The sequence below is a fragment of the Pyrgilauda ruficollis genome, unplaced genomic scaffold (genome assembly GCF_017590135.1).
Source record: "Pyrgilauda ruficollis isolate IOZ18807 unplaced genomic scaffold, ASM1759013v1 scaffold98, whole genome shotgun sequence".
Lineage (NCBI taxonomy): Eukaryota > Metazoa > Chordata > Aves > Passeriformes > Passeridae > Pyrgilauda > Pyrgilauda ruficollis.
This window is the reverse complement of record NW_024531932.1, coordinates 944,202-969,677: the sequence shown is the minus strand read 5'-3', so window position 1 is coordinate 969,677 and position 25,476 is coordinate 944,202. Positions and strand designations below refer to the sequence as shown.

The 25,476-nt window shown below is 44.8% G+C and overlaps 3 protein-coding genes across 3 annotated transcripts in view; all 3 read left to right on the top strand.

Annotated features, from left to right (window-relative positions):
- The first annotated feature begins 10 nt into the window (after positions 1–10).
- On the top strand, positions 11–12,174 carry LOC121365673 (kinesin family binding protein). The gene is made up of 7 exons (XM_041490058.1): positions 11–384; positions 2,578–2,676; positions 6,567–6,646; positions 6,762–6,945; positions 8,045–8,129; positions 9,901–10,013; positions 10,744–12,174. The coding sequence occupies exons 1-7, from the start codon at positions 40–42 to the stop codon at positions 11,620–11,622; spliced, it is 1,785 nt and encodes a 594-aa protein (XP_041345992.1). The 5' UTR covers positions 11–39; the 3' UTR covers positions 11,623–12,174.
- A 10,263-nt stretch (positions 12,175–22,437) lies between these two features.
- SRGN (serglycin) lies at positions 22,438–24,977 on the top strand. Its single transcript, XM_041490085.1, has 3 exons — positions 22,438–22,573; positions 24,344–24,491; positions 24,645–24,977. The coding sequence occupies exons 1-3, from the start codon at positions 22,483–22,485 to the stop codon at positions 24,856–24,858; spliced, it is 453 nt and encodes a 150-aa protein (XP_041346019.1). The 5' UTR covers positions 22,438–22,482; the 3' UTR covers positions 24,859–24,977.
- Positions 24,978–25,369: 392 nt separating this feature from the next.
- VPS26A (VPS26, retromer complex component A) overlaps positions 25,370–25,476 on the top strand; it is a 12,970-nt gene continuing 12,863 nt past the window's right edge. Inside the window, exon 1 of the mRNA XM_041490069.1 lies at positions 25,370–25,465. Coding sequence (XP_041346003.1) covers positions 25,463–25,465 — 3 coding nt within the window. The 5' untranslated portion in view covers positions 25,370–25,462. The remainder of the gene's footprint in view (positions 25,466–25,476) is intronic.

Genomic DNA, 25,476 nt, shown 5'->3' with positions numbered 1-25,476 from the left:
CGCGCCGGGCGGCGCGGGGCGGGGCGGGCAGGCGGGAAGATGGCGGCGCCGGGCGGAGGGTGGCCCGCGATGTGCGAGAAGTTCCGCGCCGCCCGCACGCTCTCGGCCGTGGAGTCCCTCAAGGACCCCGAGACGGAGCCGTACCGCTCCAAGTACAGCGCCCGGGCGCTGCTGCAGGAGGTGAAGCAGCTGCTGAGCGCCGCCGAGGAGGGCGGCGAGGCGGTGCTGGCCGTGCGGCGGGCCGTGCTGGAGTACGAGCTGGGCGTCAACCACACGGACACCGAGGAGCTGTCGGCCGGCGACGAGCACCTGCAGCGCTGCACGCAGCTCCTGGAGCCGCACCGCCTCTCCCCGGACTGCGTGTCCCTCTACATACAGGCCCAGGTGGGCTGGGGAGGCCGCAGGGGCTGCCGTGGGGCGGGGGGCTCCGGCGGAGCGGGGCCTTGTCCCCGGGCTGGGCCGGCTGCTCTGCAGGGCACCGCCAGGAGATGCAGGGCACCCCGTTTAACCCTGATAAACAGAGCGGCCCTGGCCTTCAGTTCTGGCTGGGGGGAATCATTCGCCGGTGGTGGTTGTTGGAGGGATGCTTTTCTGATTTGAGCCTCCTGCTGGCGCCTCAGGGCGTGCAGAGCATCTAAAATATGTTCTCATTCAAACTGGGTGTTGATAGATCAGCGTGCTTTTCTGGACAGACCGAGACAAAACTTGTGAGAACTGTGCAAGAATAAACTAGAAAAAGACTTCACTACATCCAAAATTTATTTGTGATACATTAACTCATTGGTTGTCAAAGTGACATTGGGAGCTGCTTTTATTGATGCATTATCCTGAAACGATAAAGTGTTTGTTTTTCAGCATTGCCTGTTATATTTTAAGCTATTACGTTTTGTCTCAGATGGATAAATACAGTTTTGTTGGTGTTTGAAGTAATAACATTTTCTCTTTATTCTGAAGAAGGGAATAATCAAAATTAGTTCTTGCTACATGAAGATTCACAGAAGGGCCTTTACTTGATCACTTTGTCATGGTCAATGAATCTAGTGCATGAAAGAGAGCAGTTATTTAGATATTTATGTCAAAAATGGTTGCCCTAATTAGGGAAGGCTCCATAGTGCTTCCTCATCCAACTGTCAAGGAGCTGTGGGCTGACATGGAAAGGTGGAAGTGAAATGATGACTTGTCTTACACTGGTTAAATGGGCTGAGTTGTCTGGGACAGTGAGGTTCTGTCTGCTCCTTGTCCTTCAGCATGAGGGTTTGGATGCACTCCTACAAACCCCTTATCCTTGGGAAGGTAAGGAGATTGCTCCAGCTGGAGTAAATAACATCTTCCCCCACGTTCCTGGGGAGATATGGCCCTTGTGGCTCAGGACTAGAGATTCCACCGTGCTTCTGAGCTGTGTGCTGGAGGGCAGCTCTTCTCTCTGTCAGCCCAAAGTCTGCACGCGCTTCACCGCTTTGGGGCCCTCAGGATGAGGTTTGCCATGGTGAGGGTGCTGTGGTCCAGCAGTGCTGGCTCTGCTCCTACCTGGCTCTGTCCTGAGGGGTGGGGCTGAGCCCAGCGCCGGGAAAGGAACCCTCAGCCCTCGCTCCCAAGGGCTGGAACAGGCTTGAGTACTTAATTTAAACCAGTTCTGGTTCAAAAGCGGTGGCTGCCGTCATCTCCACCTTCTGGGCTGTCTGCAGTGTGTTGCCACGGCACTCACTGCTGTTTTGTAGGAAGAAGCATTCATTTTTCCTGCTGGGCTTCTGTCTTTATCCCCACTTCTGATTGCTGAGCTTTTGCATAAGATTGTGTTTCCCAGTCTCTGTCTAATGCGATCTGGTTTGTTCCACTGCTTGGCCTTCGGCAAAGTGTTCCAGTTCATAAACAGCATGTGCTGTGCTTTCTTATAAAAATAGAGGAGTGGAATTGAAAGGGGCACAGGGCTGGCATACAGCTACACATTCTAATTATTTTGAAGGTTTTTGGGTTTTTTTTTAGCCCTCTTGAGTTTTGCAACAGCACTGCCTAGGATTTAAATTAGCACATCAGACATAGATCATTATTAACACCATCATATTAATAAAATTAGGGGTACTTTTTGTCAAAGTTGAGTCCACAGATGCAGTTGCTTTAATTTAAATTTGAAGGCAATAGTCTATAACCTTTGAACCTCAGAGGTGCTTTTAATCTCTTTCCATTGTTGAAAATGTACAAGCATTCATTCCTAGCAATTTTTTTCTTGTTAACTTTTTTCTATGGAGTCATGTTAACAAATTTCTGATTTCTTGTCTCATTTTATGAAATTTGTGACATAAAAGCTGCGTGAATTGGATGCAGAACATACTCTGTGGAAAAAGCTCATTATTTAAACACACTAGTCCTTATGTAGCAGAGTAAACAGAGAAGGACTGTGAGGTGCATTTTTCATGTGAAATTTGCTGTGTGAAAACCACCTCCCTTTTCAATTTCTGCTTCTTGAAATCCGTTGTATTAGAACACACACATACATAAGGATGAAGATTGATCAATTGTTTGGAAAAAAATGTGTGATTCAAATGGAGTGTGACTATTTTTTTTTTCTTTTACCTTTAGAACATTCTGGGGATCCTGTGGTCTCAAAGGGATGAAATTGAAACTGCACAAACTTACCTGGAATCTGCAGAAGCCTTGTATAATCAGTACATGAAAGAGGTACTGTGTTAATGTCATGGGACATCTTGCTTTCACCTCCACTTGCAGCTTAAGTAATCTTTGAAATAAACATGCAATGGAGTTTTGAGTTTCTGTGCTTTATACTGGCTGCTGTGATGCTTTTGGCAAGTGATACAAGTTGTACTGCGCTATAGGACAAGGAAAATTAGTACATTACTTGCTAATTTCAAAATAGGAAAAATTTTGCTCAAAAATAATGGTCCCTTTTGAAAGCCCTTTAATAATCCAAAGTTGACACCTGGTAGAATTTGGATTTTGATGAGGACTATTACTAAATGTTATCTTGGAAATGCATTAAGAATATCCATTGCTTTCAGTGGGAAAAGGAAGCAAAACTAATATTTGCATGGTTTGCTCTGACTGTGCAGTGTTTTGCAGGGGCAAGTAGTTTAGTTCCATATCCAAGAGGACAATCTCACAGACAGCTAACCCTCTCATGCATATTAAACAACCTTTTGAGCTGTGGATTCTGCTGTGGATCCTACAAAGACTGCCTTGTGCTATTTTTAAGCTCTTTGCAAAGCTGTTCCTACACTGAGTTGCCTCAGGGACAGTTCTGGAGTGAACTAAAAACATTTGTGGCCTTCAAGAAGCAGTAGCTGTGTCTCAGCTCAGCTGAATAGGTTGGACAGACCTTAGTTTCATGAAATTACAGGTTCAGTTCAGGTTTTACCATGAAATTGGTCTGGAGTACTCATTATACTGGTGGAGATTTTTACTTTTTTATTGGTTGGTTACTGCCCTCTTTCCACCTTTGCAGTCATGCTGGCCTACAGTGGTAGGAGAGGTAATGGATCTAGAAGAAAGCCCCACTTGTGCTGAAAAGCTTGTCAGCTTATTTCCTGCCCTCTGGATCAGTTGGGCTAACCAGAGATACTGCATCTCTCTAATTAATTCCTGATGTTCAACTTTGATATTTATACCCAGCCCCAGCTATCACATGACTTCCAAAAGCATCTGGCACTTGCTCCAGTTATTATGAAATTAAACTGGTGCTATGGTATAGTGGATTAAAGTGCTGCCAGGTACACTTCACATTTGCACTGTAGACTTTTCTGAAACTTTAAATTTTTGTTAGTAGTGGTTACTGAATATTTCTTCTGGGACTTTGCTGCCTGACTAGGTATAGTGGTTTTGGTTTGTTAATTTGAGATTTTTTGGTTAATGTATTAAAGAGTGTGGTGGGTTTAATGTTGGTTAATTGTTAAGTGTATTTTTTCTTGTTTTGAGGTAGGATTAGGAGAAAGGTAAAGTAGGTTTAAAAGGATGTAAAGAAAAATATATTAACAGTAATTAAAAGAAAGAGTAATAAGAATTAGAGTAAAACTTTTAGAACACTTCTGTTGCTGCCAGGTGTCCCCAAAGGGTAATAATTAGCATTGACTCCATGATCCCCAGAAGGCTGATCAATCACTTTATTATTAATTACTTATCAAGAAAACCCTTCACCCTCACTCATGACACAGGTGGACCCAGTTGATCCTTGAATCCAAACACCATCACCATTGGCCAATCAAGAAACCACCCTTTGGTAAGCAAATCTCCAGAACATTCCACATGTTCACAACAGCAGGTGCAACAAGTGGAGATAAGAATTGCTTCTCATTCTTTCCTCTGATCTTCTCACAGCCTTCCCCAGGACAGTGCCTGGGAAAGCTGTGAATTGCTGTCTGTGGCCACACTCTTCTTATAACTTTTTTTTTCTTACTGACAATGTAAAGAAACAAAAACTAAAATTTTCGTTAGTTTACTGCGAACTAAAAGAAGAAAAAAATCCCAAATTTCTTTCATTTTTAATGTGTATTTTTTCACAAAAACACATACAGCTCTCTAACAACTAAAAACCTTACATCACTTTTGTAAGCACTTCCTATACAAAACCAAAGCACCAGGGTTATTCATACGTGATGATCACTTGCCTCACTTTCCCCCACCATTATTTACCACTTACAGTTCAAGGCATTATGAAGTCAAACATAACTGTGCTTTAAGTCTTCCTTTTAGAAGAAGCCACAGATTTATACAATGATGTCAGCATTTGTGTTTCACAAATTATAAATATGTGAATGTAGTTTTTGTAACATTCCCCATTTCTAGGCTGTCAGGAAGCCTTCCTCTCAGGGAGTCTTTGGTAAACTGCTGATGATGGAGACATTTTCCTGAGCTGGTGGATTTAGTTGTTTATTGACTGGGTCCAATTAACTTAAAAAATTGGATAGGGTGGTTTCTCCCCCTAAAGCAAAACCAAGGCAAAGAGCTTGGGCTAATGAAATCCACTTGGAAGGAAGAGTTGGAGAGCTCTTTCTGAGGGTAAGTAAAGGCCTAAGGCTTATATCAGAGATAGATCTGTAGATATACAGGAAGGAGGCAAGAATTTTGCTTACTGTGTCATTTCAGTTCTTTTCTTTGCAGGAATAGCTCTAGTCTTGCCAGAATATACTCCAAATCTTGTTAGAACATTTGCATCTAAAGTAAACAAGAGGAAGAGTTATAAATTCATCTCATAAAAACTAATGAGTTGTAAACAAAGACCTACAGATTAAAAGATCATATATAAAAATCTGCATGCCTCTGGTAGGTTAAACATGCTTTAGTTTATTTGTCACTATGTGTTTCAGGTACATTTGCTCATTTTTAAGATGAGTAAAACACTTGTATTAAAAGCAAGTAAACGAGTCTGTTCAGGGATTTTTAATGAGAAGCAGTACAAACATAGTGTGTGTTCTTCCCTGTAAAGTGAGTGTATTCTCTGCCCTTGTTCCTGTTCCTACCTAAGTCTGCATTAACTCATGAAAAGTATTTATTGAAACAGATTTTTATTTGTCACTTTACTTTCTCTTTGGCTAAGACAGAAATGTGGTTAGGAAAGGGCTAGACAAGCTGCATACTAACCTGGACTTTGTTGCTGGCAGACACGTTGGACACCCTCCAGGATGCACTGTGTAATGGGAGAAAAGCTCTCCTTAAAAGATGGTTTCATTTGAGGTGTTTTAGAATTGGCACCTGAAGTTACTCACAATGGCCAAGGAAATGGGATAAGCCCAGGCTAATGAAGCTCTGCCATAAGCAATGTTCATCTGTTGGGACTGCCTGTGAGCTGTCTGGTAACATTATTGACAATTGTCTTCAGGCAGATTTGGATACAGCAATGCCAAAAGATGTGTAGTTGTCTGTGTAAGGATTCTGACAGAACTCGTGGCTTGAAGAACATAAAAGTGCTTCTAATGATGGGAACTACCACTATTCACTAATAACTTGTGTGTAGGTTCTGCCTGATAGGAAGGTTTAGCAGCTTCATCCTGCAGAGACATTGTTGTGTGTTGTCTCATTTGTTTGTCTGAGTAAATGATCTTGCCAGCTCGTGGGTTCTGGGAGTCCCTTTAGAGCAGTCTTCACAGCAGCTCTGCTGAGCACTCAGCACTTGGTGTTCTCTGCAGTACTTCCTGCAGGATGTTTTCTTGCTGCTGCTCAGTGCAGCTGGGCAAACGAATATTTCACACTTGAAGGCGTGCTTGGTATTAAATTGGTGCCTCAAAGCCCAGAATGTTATTGTACAAAATAAAGATGCCCAGTAGAGTCCTGGAGACTGCAGGCTGAGTATCTCTGGTGCAGGCAGCATGCATTGCTTTAACATACATAAGCAGAAGTCTCCTGCAGGCTGTGAGCCTTGTCATTCTGTGTGGAATTGTGACTTTCGTCCTCTGAATCTCCTGAGTGTTGTGGAATTGCTCTGGAGAAGTGGCACTGAGATAGGTTTTGTGAAGCTTTGTTGAATTTGGGATTGGCGCATGGTAAATGATGTGTAGCCAGGAGAGGGAGCACTGTGCCACAGAAATGTAGTTTGCTGAATGTGTCATGTACCGTTGCAGGATGGAAATCCTCCCCTGGATCCCAGTGAACATTTCATGGCAGAGGAAGAAAAACTCACAGACCAAGAAAGATCCAAAAGGTGGGTGTTAAGCAGCATACTTATGTTATTATTACTTTATTTTTTTTTTAATTATGAGTAAGCATTTAGGGAGGAAAAAGAAAAACATCTAAAGAGACTGTTGTTGTTTTTCCAGATTTGAAAAAGCCTACACACATACTCTGTATTACCTGGCACAAGTCTACCAGCACCTGGACATGACTGAGAAGGCTGCTCAGTATTGCCACACTACCCTGAAGCGGCAGCTCGAGTACTGTGGCTACTGCCCGGTGGAATGGGCTCGCAACGCTGCCACTTTGTCACAGTACTATCTCTCCAAGGTACATCCAGGGCTTTTCTGCTGTAGTTGTACCATTCGTGTAGCTGTCACCTGAAGCAGTTGTTCAGACAGCTCTTTGAGACAGCTCTCCAAGATGAGTTGAAAACGTGCACCTATAAAACCACAGGTTGTCTTCTGACATGAGGCATCTGTCAGGTTTTTTCTAAAGAGGACATGGTGGCTTTCCTGTGGGGTTGTGATGGCAGTGGGGAAGATGAACAGGGCTGTAAACATGAGAAAAGCTCTGTAGTTAATGAAATATTAGCAGTGATGTGATGTCATGTTCATAAGTAAACCTTGGGGTTATAATAATTTAAAATTCTTTATTATGCTGTTCTCTTACAATGAAGTTTGAAAATAAAAAGCATCTGAGGGCCAAGGTATGGCTTCTTGTTGACAATAAATTGTTGTCCTTTGTGCCTTAGCATGTGCTCAAGAGTTGTTTGAACCTATGTGAACATGAAAGTGAGTATGTGAGTTGGTAGCTGTTTGCCATGTGTTGACTCTAAACAATACTGTTAGGATGTGCTAACACGGGAAGCTTTATTTAGGAATTTCTATATTCCAGGCTATTTAGATGCTCTTTTCTGATGCTTAGAAAGATTCCTGCCCTACCTAAGGCAATTAATGCTAATTTCAGTAGTAACTCCTAATTTCCATATCTTTTTGATGCTTTGGTAGCACTAGTTATTTAACAGTGCACTGCCAAATATGGGTAAAGGAATCTAGATGTGACTCATGGTGTCGAGCGGTGTGTCCGGCTGTTCCCACCGTGGTAGTGTGATAGTGTTTGCAACAAGGCATCACTTCCTGCACCTCAGGGCAGCCAGAACACTCAGAGCATTCAGTGCACATAGCCAGTATTAAAGGAAAGGCTTGGTGTTGTGGCTGTGGTACAGAAAAAACGATTAGAAAATACTGCATTCAGTAATAGGTGTGGAAAAATTGTGTTTTCTTCCAGTGCCTGGGGGATATGCTCCAGAGCCTCTCAGTTCTGTCATTTCCCTTGTGGTCATGTATGCTCACTGTCTGAGGTGAGGGGTTTGGCCAAGTGCTTGAGCTGCTCACACCTTTGCTAAATGCTGCTTTGTTTCTCTCAGGAATGCTTTATGGAGGCTCGACACTGCCTAGCAGCAGCCAGTGTCATCTTCAGCCAAGCTGGACAGGTGCCATCTGCTGAAGACTGTGAGTTTATAAAAAATTTTTGAATAAAATTATTGTGAATTAAGCATCACTATGTGTTAATGTTTAAAACCGAAGTTTAACAAAATGTACAAAACTTACCCCAGTGTTAATTTTCTAAAATATGTTTTAATAGAGTTGAATGTTTCTGAAAAGTGACTGGTACTACAGCTCAAGATTGACTCTGTAGACCCTCTGAGAAAAAGTGCTTGTGTCTGGTGTTTCAGAAAGCAGTAATTTAGTAAAAGTGAAATTTAAAACAATATCCACTTCAAGATTGGCAATGTCTCTCATCCATTTGGCTTTGTACCTGTGCTAAAAATGCAGTTTGTCTCAGTGATCAGAGGGCAGTCATTCAGTGAACCAACCCAGATGCTTCCTGGGAATAGCTTTAAAAGAGGGAGCAAATCTGCAGCTTTAAAAACCCCAAATCCAGAGGGTACTTGTGTTGTCTTTGTTGCTGGATGCTGCAGCCTCATCAGTGGCTGTTTTTGGAGTTGTAGCTGCCCTCCTTGTTGTTTGGGCCTTGATGCAAAGGAACAACTTGGCAGTCCAGTGTGAATGGCAGGAGAAGAAACTGAGAGAGAACTGACCCTAGTTTTAAGGACCTGTGTTTCCGTGATAGTGTCAGTGCTCTGTTTTAGGCCTAGGCTTTGCTTATCTACAGCACACCCTTCTGTGTCTGTCTTGGGCAAGTAGAAGCTTCCAGTTGATAGAGCTTTAATTCATGGAGAGGGAGCAAGAATGAGTCAACTAAGTTCTGTCTTGATTTCTTCCTGTACCACATAGGAGTAGTGATAATCCCGTTTGTTTTGGTGAATAATTGCTTATCCTACCTTCCCTTCCTTTGCATGGGACAGAGAGCTGGGCTGTGGACTTGTAGAAGGCTCTGACTTACAGAAAGACCAGTACACAGTCAGCATTGGCCATTCCCAAGCACTTTCATTTTATCATGTTAATTGGATTATAAGCGAGCACAGACATAATTAATAAATCTGCCTTTTCTTAGATTAGCAGCAGTTCTTAATTCCTTAGTAAGAAATTCATTTGCTCTAATGAAAGATAATGAGTGCAGTGGGTCTGAGTGTGAAGTTGGCTTTTTATTTGGTGATCAGAAGTGCTGCTGTCCTGTAGGAATGTCCTTGTTCCACTAACTCACTGCCTTCTGCAGAGAGACTGGGAAATGAGTTTTGTTGAAATCTGTTTGGTTTATGAAAATGTTATCTTGAGATATCAGCAGTGCTGCTGTCTATGATAGTGGGGAGACTCTGGGAGAAAAATACAGAAGTTGTAGAGCTAATAAATGTTATATTTGTACCAGGTAGCTTAAGCAAAGGCAGTTTCCCCTATTTTGTTCCCTTTTTTGGTAGCAAATCTGGGGCCCATTGCAATGCAAATGCCCTTACCATCCTCAGAAACAATTACTAGGCAGACAACTGAAGCTCAGAAAATGAATTATCCTGATTTCTTTCTTGTACTACAAAGAGACCTGGAAACCTTTTCCAGTAAAACATCTTGAAGATGAAAGGTCTTTTTGAAGATACATTATTCTATTTATTTTCAGAGCTCATACATGACAAATCCTTGTTAATCTGTACGGGTTTCTACAAAAATGACAATTTACAGAACTACTACATAAACTAAGATAGAGAACATGTTTCTGTCTAAGCATGAGGAAAATTAAATACAAGTACATTCTTTGCATGGAGCATTTGAGGGTCTTGCTGGAGTGCTGGACTTCTCTTAAAGTTTTTATGTGTTTATGTCCATTCAGCATATGAAACAGAGCCAGACCAACAGGACCTTCCAGAGAGGAAAGCTGAAATTGCAAGGTGTTGGATTAAGTATTGCCTGAATCTTCTGCAAAGCGCTCGCAAATTGCTTGAGGTAACAGAAGATCTGTTCTGTAGCTGTCATTGTCTAACAGCAAACTAAGCCTGCTTTGATCTTTGCAAGAGGAGTCGGTTTGCAGTTGGTAACAAGGAATAAGCAATTGCCCAGTGAGCAAAACAATAAATGCTTGCAGTGCAGCAAGTGTTTCATGGTATGCTTTGACTTCAATGCAGCACTTAAGAGTAAGAACAGGTAGGGGATCAGCTCTGTGGAGTGATCAGTGCATCGCTTTTACAGTAAGTTCACAAATTTTCCTCCTCTCTGCTGCATTTTCTTGCAGCTTGATTCGACAGATTCCTTCTTATTTAACTGCTAGTAACAACATTGTCTTAATGTGCAACAGTTTTCTGTGCTGATGTTCTCATTCATTCAAGCATTTGATTAATTCAGATTTGATTCAGTTCACTTAATTCATTTAAATATTTCTTCAGATGTTTAAACCAGCATTTGCTGAAACGCTTTGTGAAGCAGAGCCCTTGGGCTTAACATTTATTCTTTTGGCTATTTTGTCACACAGGGTACAGAGACTGAACCACCTTAATTTTATGTCTTTTCAAAATTGATAGTGCAAGTTACATGATTGTTTTGTTAATATAAGGCCTCATACATCAACGATTTCTGTTTTGTCTTGCTCACCAGTTTATATTTCAGAAGTGACTCAAAATGATTCAGTCTCCCTTTATAAGCCATTTTCGTTTTTAATTAGCATGCTTTCTCATTTCAGGATAACATAGGAGAGCTGGATCCAGACAGGCAATTGGAACTTAAAGCCCAAAGGAAAAAAGAAGAGGATGAGAAGGAGAAGGGCAGGAAAAAAGCTGTCCTTTTTGGGACAAGTGATATAAGTGACTCTGTCTTAGCCATGGAGGAGAAAGTGAGCAGCATATATCCTTTAGATTTTCAAGAAGCCAGAGAAGTCTTCCTGGTTGGTCAGAACTATGTTCAGGAGGCAAAAGAGTTCTTTCAGGTCGATGGTTATGTTACTGACCATATTGAAATTGTTCAGGATCACAGTGCTTTGTTTAAGGTACTTGCTTTCTTTGAAGAAGACTATGAGAGGCGCTGCAAAATGCACAAGCGTAGAATAGACATGCTGGAGCCCATCTATACAGACCTGAACCCCCAGTACTACCTGCTGATCTGCAGGCAGCTTCAGTGTGAGCTAGCTGACACCTATTATGAGATGATGGATTTAAAGGTGGCTATTGGTAACAGGCTGGAGAAACTAGACTCACACACAGTTAAAAAAATTAATTCTCTGGCTCAGTTTGCAATCAAATATTATGAGCTCTTCTTAGATTCTTTGAGGAACCCTGATAAGGTGTTTCCTGAAAAACTCGAGGAAGATGTTCTTCGCCCTGCCATGGTGGCTAAATTTCACATTGCACGACTGTATGGTAAGCTTATTACTTCAGATAGCAAAAAGCAACTGGAAAATATGCAAACATCATTGGAATATTACTCATTTCTGGTAGACTATTGTGAAAAGTATCCAGATGCTGTCCCTGCCATTGAAACTGAGCTAGAACTCAGTAAGGAGATGGTGAATCTTCTTCCAGCGAGCATGGAGAGGCTAAGAGCAAAGGTGTCTTCATTTGTGTAAATGCTTGCCTTGGAGGCAATGGGCACTCTCAGAACTGTTACCTGTCCAGGCCAGTGTTGTGGCACAGCTTCCCTACTGATTGATAGAAGTCAGGTGTCTGCAGGGACATCCACCTACAGCCTGCACTAGTGTAACCTTGTGAACAACTCAGAGCTCTCCTGGTCCGTAGCTCACCCACACTAATGGTATGAACTCTAAATGTAAAGTATAAGTCCAGCTAATGCTTTGTACTGTGTGTCCTATATGTAAATATAAACCTTTTCTCCCTCACAGCTTTTTCTTTGGTGTATGATTCAGTTCTTAAGTGTAGTGCTGTATGAAAATAGTTTCTTTAAAGAGAATCTTCTTTAAGAAATTTTTTTCTTATAAACCTGAGGCACGTTCTTCCAACTAGAATGCATTTTATCTCTTCTAATGTTTGTCCCCAGAAAACTTTATCAATGTGAAGGGAACTTGTTTTCAGTATTTATTTTGTATGTTGCTTGTTGTTCTTTTCCCTTGTTAATCAAAACCAGTTGATATAGGCTCAATAAATGGACTAGCTTGGCTAAATGTTTCTTCAGAGTCCTTGGAATTCTGTTTCCTGTGTCTTACTAAGATACAATACGTGTTTTAACTTCGGCCAAAGTAAGTAGTTGTAAACGTGTTTCCATATGAGTGTCTTTGTTAAAAACACATGAGCAATTGTAGTGCCAGAAGCCAGAGCAAAAAGCAGCCAACTTTTTGTGGTGGGAGGAGATACTCTGCTCTTAACACACCGTAGAGCATTCACAGATCCTGTGCTCTAGTGCTGCAGACATTTGCCTAACACAGCTTGATGCCATGGCTGGCTTCTTACTCTGTGCTGCTCAGGGAGCCCAGGTGCTGTTTTAGCAGGAGCTGCACCTGGGAGCTCTCTGAAGCTGTTAGAGATGAAATACAGGATATACATGCCTGAATATGCATGTATGAAATACAGGCAGAGCACACGGTCCAGCTGCAGAGCAGGAGATGATGCCAGAGCCTCCAGGGGACACGGGGCAGGTGGAGGGACAGTGTGACTGTGCAGTAGTGCACTGGCAGTCCTGTCACTGACGTGGTGACAGGGTGGGAAGATGTTCACAGCACTAGGGGCCGTTGAAGGAATCCAAAGGAAGAGCCATTGAAGGAATGTTAAAACAGCTGGATTCTTCTGGAGGTTGAAGGGGAGGAAACATCACATTTGCTTAAAGGGTGTGTGGGGAAAGCATGTACATCTGAAATGTATGGTAAAAATCTCTTCTGCAGAGAATTCTGCAGGCTAGACTGCTAACCACAAACAAATAGGCCAACAAAAAATGGGTGCTGGAAATGAACAGTAGCAAAACTCAAAAGGAGACCAGCTACTTGTGTGCCTGTAGAGGCAGGGAGAGGGTGAGTGCACGTGCCTGTGTGTGTTTTTTCTGTTTTACTAAATAGTTGTCTAGTCAGCCTCTAGGAGTTTCATTTCTGCAGTCAGATCTTTAATTCAGATTTTCCTGTGGCCTGAAAGTAAGACAGCCCTAGTTTCTCAGTGAAACATTTCTCAGCAGGCTCTATTGCACATTGTTTTTGTCTGATTTCAGTTAAAGCTAGTGTGCACTTTTACCACAAACAAAAAGATTAAATTTTTTTTCTACTAACTTTGGTTTCATATTCAAGTAGAAGGCAGCAATATATGTTTGGAGTAGTTGTTTGGGGTTTTTTCCTTCTATACTTTTGTCTTTGAGCAAATTTTGTAGAGCATCATCATTAGTTTTCTTGTAATTCAGAGGAGGATAGTTTGTGGGCTATCCTAGCATAAAAAAATATTCTTTTTTTTTCACCCCCTTCAAATACTGGTCTAAAATAAGTGTGAAGAATTACCTGCAGGTAACTGCAAAGCTGAATGAAGTGTGGGTGATGTATCCTTTTAAATAATTTGATGTATCCATTTTCACATCATCAGGTGTGCAGAGAAACACCCTGAATCCACTAAAACCCCAGTGGGAGCTCAGCAGGCAGGTACGAGTAGGTCCAGAGTTAAGAAGGCCTGATTTAAGAAGAATCAGAGCTTTTTCAGCACAATCAGCGTGATTGGCACTGTGGCTTGGGGAGCTCTCTCCTCTGAAGATACCCAGAACGCTTTGGCTTTCCAACTTTTAAAAAAAATACATTTCATATAAATGCATATGAAGTTACAGAAAGCAATTATGCCAGTTCATCTCCTAGACTAAATGTTCAAGGCTTCTGCCAGCTAATTATGTTTTATTACTGGAGACTGCATCGTGCCAGATGCTCAGCACAAAGTACTATGCTGTGCTTCTTTTAAGGCATATCTTTTTAAGAAGACCCTTTGAATAATTCCTGTTTGTTCAATGATTTGAGAGAATGAATTTATGTAAGATTCTGTATTTAGTTAAAAAAAAAAGGAGGTGGGGAGCTTGTTGGATTAGGCAGCAAAGCTCCCTTCAGGAATGTTGAGTTTTAACTGTAAAGTATGTGTGAGGTCAGGCATTTATTTCAAAGATTAATTGAAGATTAGGTTCCTGTGAACTCTGTTTAACCTGCATTCTATTCCTTTCTGTACAGCAAAAACGTCTTACAACTGAAACCTCCTTTTTGTTGTTCTACTAGTTTTTTCTCCTTAGCCAGCATAAAGCAGCGAGATTTACAAGAAGTCCAAGTTTCTGCAGAATTCCTGTCAAGTGTGAGATCAGAGCTATAACCTCAGTGTACTTCTTCAAATAGCATGCAGCACTCATGAGAACTGATTTGGTTTGATTAAAACCAGTTTGGGTTTCATTGAAGCACTTAATTCTTATGCAGGCTAGAGATACGGTAGGTGTCATAAAATGGAGTGATGGGCACGGTTGTGCTGTGCTTCAGTGTTTTGTGGGAGAAAGGAACCAGTGCCGTGTTGTCTCCTACAAGGCTGTCAGAGCAGGCTCTTTGTGTCTGCTTTCTGGAGGAGAGCAGCAGGAGCTGCCTGCTGTGACCTCTGTTGCTCTTAAGGCATCTGAAGCAGGGGCAGTGGGCAGAATTCTGCCAGCCTCATCACTTCCCCTTAGCGCAGGAAGGCAGGTCCCCTGTGATGCAAGGGGAGCTGCCTCTGTGTGGGCAAAGCTCCCCGGGCTGCTTGGCTTCATTTGTGCTTCCACAGCTCCTGCCTGGGGAGGTTTGGTCCTGCTCTGTGAGCACATGAGATGTGTCAGTGTGATGGTGCTTCCACTTCCAGAAATACTGTGGAAGCCTTGACTCCAGACAAGGAGAAACCCCAGTGATGTTGTGAACGTGTGGCTTTACCCATCTTGCTTTTGTTTGGGGTTCCCTTTTCGCTCAGCACCGAGAGAGCAAAGATGGCCTTTACTTGTGTGTTTCTATAAAAAGACCGAGACAGTTGGTGTTTCCTGGATGTTTTCTGTGGAACTGCTCCTTGTAAGATGCCCAGATGTGGTGCTGCAAAGGAGGATGTAGCTGGTCTGGCAGCTCATGAGGCAAACCCTTCTGCAGTGCTGAAATTACAGAACTAAAGACTGTTACCATAAAGCCAAGTGCATAAAGTTGTGGTGAGAAGCATTTGTCAACTTTCTTTCCTCTTCTATTGCAACATCTATGGCTGTTTTAGAGCTTGCTACAAATGATTATTTTTTAGTTTGAAAAGTGCTTTTACGTACTTCCTAGGAACTCTGTCCAAAGTGCCTCCTAGTGCTGTTTCATTTTGCAGTTTTTTTCTAACTCCTCCTTGTCACGGGTAGGTGCAAAAATAGTGGTTTCCTGACAACAACTAATTGCCTGGCTGCCTTTTTTCCAAAACCATTGTTTGGCTGTGCCTTTGCAGCTGAAGAGCCAGGCAGACTGCTGGGATATGAAACACAGCACCTTTGGAAAATGTGTTGCATCCATTCAGAAGAGAAAATAGAAAAGAGTCTGTGATACTGACTGTTTGTTTGGGGAGAGTGACTGATAAAGTGGTTCCTTAACACCAATGGTTTTAACAATTTGGGTGTTTATAGCAATATTTTAAATATTTAGTGCTTGAGTTTTTGGCATCTGGTGTGCACAAAATACAGCAAAGTCTTTTTCCATGCTCATTGTTGCTGTGAAAGAAATTTACTAGTTAGCATTGGACCAGGATGCAAGGATTTCTCTATGTGAGTTTTTAAATGCAATTTTCTGCAGAAACAAAGAGGAATTGGATGAGTGCTCAGTGAAACACTGGGATAAGCATGTGATGAGTGAGCTGGTGTGAGTCTCTGAATACTGTAAGAGGAGTACAAAGTGCTTGTGTCAGAGTTATTCTGAGATCTGTGGGTGAAATGCATTTTTTTCAAAAAAAAGGAATGAACAAGTTGATTTTCTGCATACTTAAGTTGTCTTGGAAGGGAGCAAGAGCAAAAAGTTCCCAAGGAGAGTCTCAAACCACTCTGAGGCCATCTCTGGATTGCCAGTGGATTCAGGTAACACCAGAGGATTTTCACAGCAGCCCATGAGAGAATGCAGTCAGGTGGGCCCAGAGCCTCCTCCCACCTGAATTCCAGGACTTTTTAAATAACAGAGGTAGTGATGAATCATTAGAAGTGATTTCTAGTGTAGACAAGGAGACAGAAACTGAGATACTGCATTGTGCCAGCATATGGTCTGCAGACAAGGAGGGGACAAAAAAACAAACATAATCCCCTGCTAGTAAAGTTTATTTTGAAATCAAATATTTGCCAATGGCATGTGCATGACACCTGATAAGTATCAGACACTGCTATCCATCTTGCCTGTCCACATCTGGAACTTTTGGCAAATAGGTGTCAAACACTTTTTAATGTCTCCATGTGCTTTGCCTTAATGTTTTCATATGGTGCTGAGCTGCCAAGTTACATAGGGCTCATGGAAAAATTTTGCTTCTCTCTGCAAAGGCACAAGGTATTGCAAGTGCAAGAGTCTTGAGACTCTCACCTCCCTGGCCAGCCTGTCCTGGCCTCCCTGCTGCACCCTTTGCTGGAAATGTTGCATGAGGTGAATCTTGCCCCAGGCTTCAGCTTTCCCTGCAACTGACCCCTGAGTCCTTGAAGTAAGAAAAGACAAAAAAATATTTTTTCTTAGTTAATTCAAATGATGTTTTCAAAAGGGATCATCTTGCTCATCTTGTAAGGGGGCAGAGCAGCTTTGTCAGCACTGCAGTTTCTGAACCTGAGGAACAGCAGTTTGGGGCCTGTTGCTTTGTGCTGCAGCAGCATCCACCCAGAGAGCACAGAGCAGATCCTTCAGAAGGAGCTTGGGGGCCTGGGGAGTGCCAGTCCTGCTGGGAGAGGCTCCTGTGGCAGAGCTGATTTTCCTGCTTTTCCTCATTTTTCTCTTCTGTCACATTTCAAAATTAAAGGATGCTTCTACTAAATCAAATGTGCTTAAAACTAGCTAAGCAATGCCTAGCTCCTTTGGTTGATAGGAAAAAAATACTGTTCTCTTTAATGTAAACATAAATTCACCTCTTTCCCCAGTGATTCAGTGAAGATCACAAAGCTACAGCTCCAGGCTGGTTACCTGGAGCCCAAACACCAGCTCTGCTCCACTTTACACACAGGATGGGAGCACTAGGTCTGGTTCATGGGGAGACCTCCACAGGAGAATCACTGCTTCCAGTTCCTCTTCATCTTCCCAAATTTACTGACATCCTTTCTCCCCACACACGGTGTGAAGTTTGTCTGTGTCACCAGTGGTGCCTGTACATAGAAATGAGCTTGTGCAGGCAGTGGAGGCAAGGTGAGCTGCTTGGTGTGGATCTATGGGCAAGAACCCAAGGCTGACAAAAAGCATCTAAAAGCTGCAGGGTAGCTCACTCGTGTGAGACTGTCCTGTGCTGGAGAAACCACCTGATGGAAAAATAGCTGTGCCTAATTCCTGGGTAGCTGGGCTTGAACCAGTAACACGCAGCAACACCAGTTGGTTCACAGTGAAAACACATTCCCTGACAAGCACTGCAGGAACAGGGCACCAGGCTTTGCTTTGAAAATGTCTCTGTGCCACCATCCTTTTTTCCCTTATTAATTCATTCTGGGTTTAGGGGCATTTTCAACAAATCCTGTGTGACCCCTTGCTCCAGTGTGCAGGTCCTGCTTGCACTGAGGGCTGCTGCTGCTCTGGATGGAGTTTTAAAGGACAGTCAGCTGCTGAAATTGCCTCCCTAATCAGTAACCAGAGCTTGGCTGCTGTGTCGTGTCTTACCAAGCTGTTGCTTTTAAACTGTAGACCTAAATTGCCAGCCAAAACCTTCTGCTGCACTGTGCTCCAGCAGGTTCCACACTCAAGAATCAGCACTCCCAGCAGCAAGGAAAGCTGCTTTTTCCACCTGAAGGACAGGCCTGTTGCTTAGTTAACGTTTCTGGGAGAGAGAGGAGATTGCTGATGGGGAAAGGTGGTTGGCAGCTTCCTGTCTGTCAGCAGCTGTGCTCAATTTTGATTTAGCTGTGGCTTTCCAGCAAAGATCTCCCCCTGCACTTGTTGATCTTCACCATGGGAAGAAAGAAGGAGTTGTTCTTCTGTGAGATCTAGATGGCAGTGAGTGCCTGATTTCTACGTGATAAATTTCGTCAGTGCTTTCTTACAAGATCCAAATCTTATCTGCAGGGCCCAGGCCCTGATGCTGCCCTCAGAGGAGAGAGGTGGTGGCACGAGAGGCCGAGGGATGCTCGGGGTGCAGGGGTGAGCAAGGGTCAGGTGCTGAGCTCAGATGTGACCCAGGTTAAGAATTAATTTTTACTCAGGGCTGGATTTAGAATTCCCCCCAGCTGGACCCAAACATCTCTCTCAGGGTTGCCAGCTCTTTGCTCTTTTGAAGAGGAGAGATTTTTGCTTTCAGTCCCCAAAGGTTGGTTGGTTGAACATGAGCTGGTGGCAAAAGGCATCCTTAAACTTAGCTGGACTGCCTGCCTGGAGGGGAGCTCACTTCTGAAGGGCATCAAGGGTGATTTTGCCTATTAGGGCAGCTCGTGGGGACTCCCTGAGATGGACCAGTGTGCTCAGGGCCTGTTGGATATCCAGGTCTCATGAATCTCATCCCACTTCAGCAGTGAGTGTTGGGGAGGAGAATTGTTCTGCCTTCCCAAAAGTCAAGATGGGCAAAACAAATGCTCCTTGTGTTGAACCCAGCTGCCATTCAGACATTCTCCCCTGGTTTTTTTCTGTTGCCATCATTCTCTCTTCGCTCTTGCTTCCAGCTCTGCTTGTAACATATGTAGCCTTTTCTGTACCAGCTACTCCCCAGAGCAGTGGCCTGTAAAAAATATGTATTTGTACTTTCTCAGCAGAGCAAATAAAGAGCTGAGCATCACAGGCAGGGACCAGCACTTCAGGACCCCCCCCCAGCTCCAGCTGTCTGCTGGCTTTGCTGCTCCATGAGTGGGGATGAGTGTTGGAGGGGTGCAGGGGTCAGCCTGGATTCCCATGGAAGCCAGGGCTGAGCTCCTGTCAGCTAAGGCAGGGGAAAACCTGACCCTGAGAGCAGAGCTACCCCACAGCAGCTAGGGTTTATCTGATTTCTGAGCAGTTGTCAATCAGAAACTTCTTTATCAGGACCCTGCCTGGACAGATAGTGCCTTGCCTTCGAGCCTCCCTGATAAGCAGCAGGACTGGGGGTGCCCCTGCACCCATGGGAGTCCATCTGTCCATCTGGCTCCTGTCGGGAACACAGGCTGCAAAGTAAACCTGTGCTGCCTGCTGAGGAAAAACAGCAGAGGGAGTGGCCTGACACTGCTATGCCATTCTACTCCTCTGGGCCAGTCTGCTCCCTCAGCATTGACCTGGGCTCAAGCAGAGAAGGGGTTGATGTCCAATGAGTTGGCTGAAACACCCCCGTGATGCCCCTCTGGGCTCCTGCTGGGATTTCCTTTTGCCCCATATTCTGCCCCCGTCAGCAGAGCAGATGTCCTTGTGCCAGGCACTCCTGCAGGGTAGTCCTCATCCAGTGATGTTATAAGTTAGTGATTACTCCTGAGCCAGCTGGGAGATACAACAGCCCTGAAGGTTACTACTAAGGAGCAGTTCCACACTTTATTGTAGTTTAAGACTACTCCCACATTTTCCAGGCACATAATGGAAAGTATTGGGTGTCTGCTCAGAGGTCTGGGTGCACAGTGTCAGGGCAGCCTTCTCCCCTCTCCCCAAATTAATGCCTTACAAAAATGCAAAGCAAGAGCTTTGCAGGTTAAGAAATCTGTGATTTGAAAATAATGGCAGCACTTCAGTGCAGGAGCTGTAAGCAAGGCTCCAGGAGCAAACTGTGCTCTCAAATACCTGCTCATTTATTTGCTTCTTTTTGTAGGCCTGTTCTGTTGGGATATTTAATCTTTCAGTTTGCATACACAGGATCTAGGCAGGAAGAACATTATCCTATGAATCTTTCTCACAGTTTATAGAAGGCAAATTTGAGGTAGCTGACCTTGGTATGGTGACTGAGCTCTCCTCTGTGGATTAAAAATATTTAACTTCAAATCCTTTTTCTCTTAAACTCTGATAGCCATGCCATGGCACGTTTCAAGGTTAGTGTTCCAATATAGTTTAGCTCATGTGCTGTTCCCTGTTTAAAAAATAAAGTTTGTTAACTTTCAGCAGTTTGTGGCCTCTAGCCCAAGATGAGATTTTTTCAAATTAGATCTGATTATTTTCATTCTGTGTCTTCAGTGGTTCACAGACAGTGCTCCTTGGGCATCCCATGGCACTGCACAAAGGGCATGCTTTACTTTTAACTCCTGCACATCCCAGACTGTTTCAGATCCAGGTCTCCAATCACTGCTGTGTTTGTAGGAAGGTGGAAAACTCTTTACTTGCCAAGCACAGTGGGGTGTGGGCACCAGCAGAGCGCAGCAGGGCAGGAGATGGGCACAGGCTGACCCCCCCTGCAGGCTTCAGGGCCCTGTTACACAGATGAACAGGGGTGAAAGGGGTGAAACATTTGCTTTGGACTTCCCACAGCTACCAATTGTAAAGCGATCTCATTTCCTGAGGCGTGCTGCAGACACAGAAAAAATAACAAAACTGTGTAGCAAAACTGCCAGTGCTACAAGTTCCCCCATCAGCTGATGGTACAAGACAGATAACTCGAGATCTCCCTCCAGATACAGGGAATTTGCAGCTCCCCTACCCACAGCAGCTCCTCCAGCTGCTGCAGAATTCCCACTTGCCCATGACCGTGCCCACAGGTGGGCATCACTCTGGCTGCATCCCATGGGGCTTCCAGTGCCATGGTGGAAAATGCCCTGGGCTGGTGGAAAGGGCAAAAATAGCCAGTGGAGTTTTGCTTTCTCACAGGGGGGTTGTTTGTGGCCAGAGGAGGGGTGTGGAACGGGGCAGCGTGTACCCGTGATCAGCGGAAAGTGAGAGGTGCTACTGCAGGGATGGTTTCCACAGCCTCCAGCAAGTGGGGGCTGATCATCTCCCTCCCCTGTTTGCCCAGCTCCCTATTGGTGCTGAGCACTGCCTTAAATGAGAAGAGAAGAGAAGAGAAAAAAGTGGAAAAGAGAAAAGAAAAAAGAAAAGAAAAGTGAAAGGAAAAGCTGATGCTAAAAAGACATAGTAGAAATGAGGGTAGTAATAAAAACTACTGCACACGAGTACTTCTGCACCTGCTTGGTTTGAGTCTCTTATTTTTCCCGTGCCAGAGAAAAAACCCCATGTGCAGGGGCTCATAAAGCTGAACATGCAATCCCTCAGTCCAGTAATAAATCCCAGCCTGGAGAGGGGAGGGAGCTGCTGGAGTCTTTTCTGCTGCTTTGTGGGGTTTTGGTGGAACACCATGCCCTGGGGAAAGCCACTGCTCAGCCCAGATCCCCACTGGGGGCCTCTGTGGACTTTCCACCATATAAAAATAGATTTACCACAGACAACTTGCACTATCAGCCCCAGGACCAACAAGGTTCTGCAGCACGTCAGGCCCACACGTCAGTGCCCCAGTTAATCCAGCAGCACTCTGTGCGAGTGAGAAAAACCTCCACTGCTTTGATAACCTCGTTGTTTGTCATTTCTTCTGAAGTGAACTCAAGCCTGCTTTAATCACAGCCAAAAGGCAAGCAAAAGGTATGAGCTAGCTGAAAGGGAGCTTCTATTTTTCTGTCTATGTAAGAGCTTTCATGGCTTTTCAGATGTGTACCTTGTGGAGCCACATGTGATCCAAACCCACAAAAGCCACATTCCCTGGGGCATTTGCACCGCACAGTGATGATCTGGCCAAGCAAATTGCCTATGCTCTTCCAGAAGGAGTTGATATGTTTCTACCAGAATATATTAACTAACTTAAAAAAATTTTTCCACTTCTACTGCAAATATCTATGACTCTGCTGTCAAAAAAAACCCCAAGCCTGGCATGAGATAATTTACTTACTTCTGTGGGAAAAGATGATTCCCCAGTTGGTGAAACATGTACTGACTGCGAGTAGCTGGCTTCTAACCCATCCGGTGGACTAGTGAGGGCTTGAGGCAGGGAAAAGCAGTGCCAGTGCCAATACAAAAATGCAGTTGACCAAAAATCAGGGAGCATCAAGCACTGCTTTTTCACTCTGGAGCCCTCTCAGCATTGGGCAGAGGCTGGGTGGGATGTGTGCCTTGACCATGGGCTGCTGGCAGCACCACCCTCATTCCAGCTCGTGGGTCCTGGGTCCGCTTTCCTCCCTGGGCAAAACAGGAGATGAAGGCAAGGAACTTTTAATTTGGACTGATGGAGGCAGGAAGGCCACAGTGCCGGGCTTTTCTGTTCGTGCCTCGCTCCCGTCAATCAGGAAGTGGTGACGCAGGTTATGGGTTGGGTTTGAGGTTTTGGAAACTTTTTCTAAAAGTCGATCTCCTGGCTGCGTCTTATTTCTGCAGTGTGACGCTGTGGTGAAGGCTGGTTGGAGCAGAGGGATGCCAGCCAAGATGCAGCTCCTTATCAGATGTAACGGGAGGATTTTCCTGGCTGTTTGTTTAATCCTCTTTGTGGGGTACACGGCACAAGGTAAAACGGGGTGGTTGTTCTCGCGGTAATCCTCTTTCTGGGCTATGCAGTGGAGGCCAAGTAAGCAGCCTCCAAATTTTACAAACTGGCCTTCTTTTGGGGGTAATGACATCTACTCAGAAAGTCTTTTTGCTAATGTTTCTTTTTCTGGGGGGGGGCTGGCAAGAAAATGTGCTTTTTGCAATTGGAGCATTTCAGTTTTTCAGAAAAGACTTCATAAAATATGTTGTTGCATGTGTGTGTGTTTTCAGCCCATGTATCTCAATATGTATTTTCCTAAATGTCCCTTTCATAGTGGTTACTGCTGTTACTCAGTTATGAGTTACAGACATAGTGTGTAACAGTCCCCATGTCATAACTCCTACGGTCTGCATTTTGGGGGGAGCAGGAAAGGAAACTAGTTGTAAGTATGAGGAAACCAAACGGTTTATTCCGTAAAACATTGCAACATACACCACGAAAATGACAAAAGGGAAATATTGATTCATGATGCCCTGCCCCATGGATTTGTTTCTTGTGAGAGAAAAACTGCTCTTCAAGCATGTAGAGTATAATTTATCCACCAGCCAAAGCTGTGGTAGTGATAGGCTCTCAATATGCATTACTACTCTGAGGCTGGTCTTTGAGGGATTATAGCCTGCTTGCTCTGTGTTGCTTATTTGCAAATTTTTCAGCTGCAGCTGTTTATTTTGTTGCCACTGTTATTATTAAAAACCTTCTTAATAACAGGCGAGGAGAAGAAAATAAGTATGAAAAAGGAATATACTGTAGAAGCAGCAGGAAATTACACCCGTGAGATCTTTTCTCTTTTACAGAAGAGTGTAGGAGGTAGCTGAAAGTCATCCAGTACATTGTGGAAATATATAGGGCAACAGAGAAGTGTAATTACGGGAAGATATTCCCAGGAAACGGAGAAAAAAATAGATAAAATGCCAACAGGTTGAGAATGCACCAGGAGGTTTCTGAACAAATTAATTACATGAGACCAAGAGGAAGGATGAAATGTCACTGCTCCTATCTTTATTATGTGATCCTTATTTTGTCATTTTGGTATTTCTTGAAGACCCACATTTCCAGTGACAGCCCCAATCAGGCACCTGGGGAGCACCAGAACTGAAAACCTGGGTTTACAAAACCTTGTTGTGTCTAGGAGACACCTGAACTGTCTCACCTCTGGCAAGTGCTCCCAGAGCCTCCATAAACCCCAAACCTGCTCCCGTGGCACAGCCTGAGTTTCTCACGTCCCCACCAAAACTCAACCCGTTGAACTCGAAGAGGCAGAGCTGGAGCCAACGGAGGAAGGAGAGCACAGGAGCCAGCTCTCTGCTGGATGCCTTGCCCCCGGAGGTTTTCACATTATTTTCACATACCTCCACCTCCAAGGAGAGCTGCAGGAGGCTGAGCCCCCAGGTCCCCCATGGCTGTGCCATACTGTGAGCTGGGGATGGGCCTTGCTGTGACAGCAGTGCTTTGCCATGGACTTCCTGGTGCTGTGTCTGAGGGGATTCCCTGGGATTTTTCAAGGACTTCCTGGTGCCGTGTGCGAGATGTGCCTGATGTCTCTGATGACAAAAATGTCACTTAGGATGTCAGTAGCCATTTTAAAAAAAAGTCTTCAGGGTTACTTTACTTTTCCGGAGGTTGAGCAATCAGGGCCACGCAAATTACTGTCATCTGCTCCTTTAAGCCTTATTAGGTGCTGATAAAGTTCACAGGACCTGGTGAATGATGTCCTGGTCCTCGTGGACAATGTGTGGCTCATTCCATCAGGTGCTCCGATGCAGAGAGCGAGGTACAAGAGGGTGAGGTGCCGGCCTGACGCCTGGTCTGCCAACTGCATCGAAGAGCAGGGGCCCTGGTTTTACATGCCCTCTGGTGGGGCCAACAGGATCCTTCCTCCCATGGCAGACCCGTCCTTGTGAGTTCATTTGCTGTGTGCTTGTCATTAATGCTAGCACCCCAAAATGTATTATTCCTGCCTCGACAGTCCTGTCACAGCGTGGCTTGCCCACGGTAATGTGAGGCTTTGATGTGTTCATCTGAGAGAGAAAGTTGCCACTCTGCCTTTCAGGATGAAGAGATACCAGGAGCTGGGCGACATATTCCCTCTCTCGGATGAGGATGCCGGCTCTGGGTCCAATACCATGGTGGAAGCAGAGCCAGCCTCTGGGTCGGGGCTCGGTGACAATGACAGCTTCTCTGAGGCGAAGCTGCCTGTCTTCCTGGAGAGCCTGCGGGGCAGCGAGCTGAAGGAAAAGCTGTCGGAGGAGGATTTGTTCCTCTAGGGCTGGAGACATCGTCCTCATGTGCCGCTCCCTCGCCTCTTCCCCAGAGCCTGACCCAACAGCCATGAAACGGTTTTAAACCAGCATCAATAAAAACTCTGCCTTAAGATCTTTACTGCTTTCGCTTACTAAAAGCATTGTTCGGTCTGAACTGCCTTTTCATGTGTGTGCGTGCAGCAGCCATCCCAGTGGGGGGAACAACAGTGATGGGTGCACAGCCGGCTCTGCGGGAAAGTCATCGTGCTCTGAGGGGAAAAATTCCAACCCTTTGTGCGCTGGGAGCCGCCTGCACTTTTACAGCAGCCGGCCAATCTCGTGTCCCGAAAAAGAGCGCGAAGTCCTGCCGAAAGGAAAGCTTCATTACCGCACTGATCTCCTGAGGGGACCCCACAGCGCTGCCGCCTCCCGGCCGCCAGGCGGCGCCCTCCCGGCCCGGGCAGGGAGCTGCAGGGGGCGGTCACGTGCGGCGGGGCGTGGTCCCGGCGCGGAGGGTGGGCGTGGCCTGGGGGAACCCGTAAGGTCACATGACCAGGGGCGCGCGGCCGGGGGCGGCTGGTGTTGGTGCGCGCGGGGCCGGTGTCGGGCCGCGGAGGGGGCGCGTACCATGGTGAGTGCGGG

Coding starts and splice junctions, on each gene's coding strand:
- SRGN (XM_041490085.1), top strand. CDS start 22,483: ATGCCAGCCAAGATGCAGCTCCTTATCAGATGTAACGGGAGGATTTTC. Junction 22,574..24,343: donor TGTGGGGTACACGGCACAAG/GTAAAACGGGGT, acceptor TCATTCCATCAG/GTGCTCCGATGCAGAGAGCG. Junction 24,492..24,644: donor CCCATGGCAGACCCGTCCTT/GTGAGTTCATTT, acceptor TCTGCCTTTCAG/GATGAAGAGATACCAGGAGC.
- LOC121365673 (XM_041490058.1), top strand. CDS start 40: ATGGCGGCGCCGGGCGGAGGGTGGCCCGCGATGTGCGAGAAGTTCCGC. Junction 6,946..8,044: donor CACAGTACTATCTCTCCAAG/GTACATCCAGGG, acceptor TGTTTCTCTCAG/GAATGCTTTATGGAGGCTCG. Junction 10,014..10,743: donor GCGCTCGCAAATTGCTTGAG/GTAACAGAAGAT, acceptor TTCTCATTTCAG/GATAACATAGGAGAGCTGGA.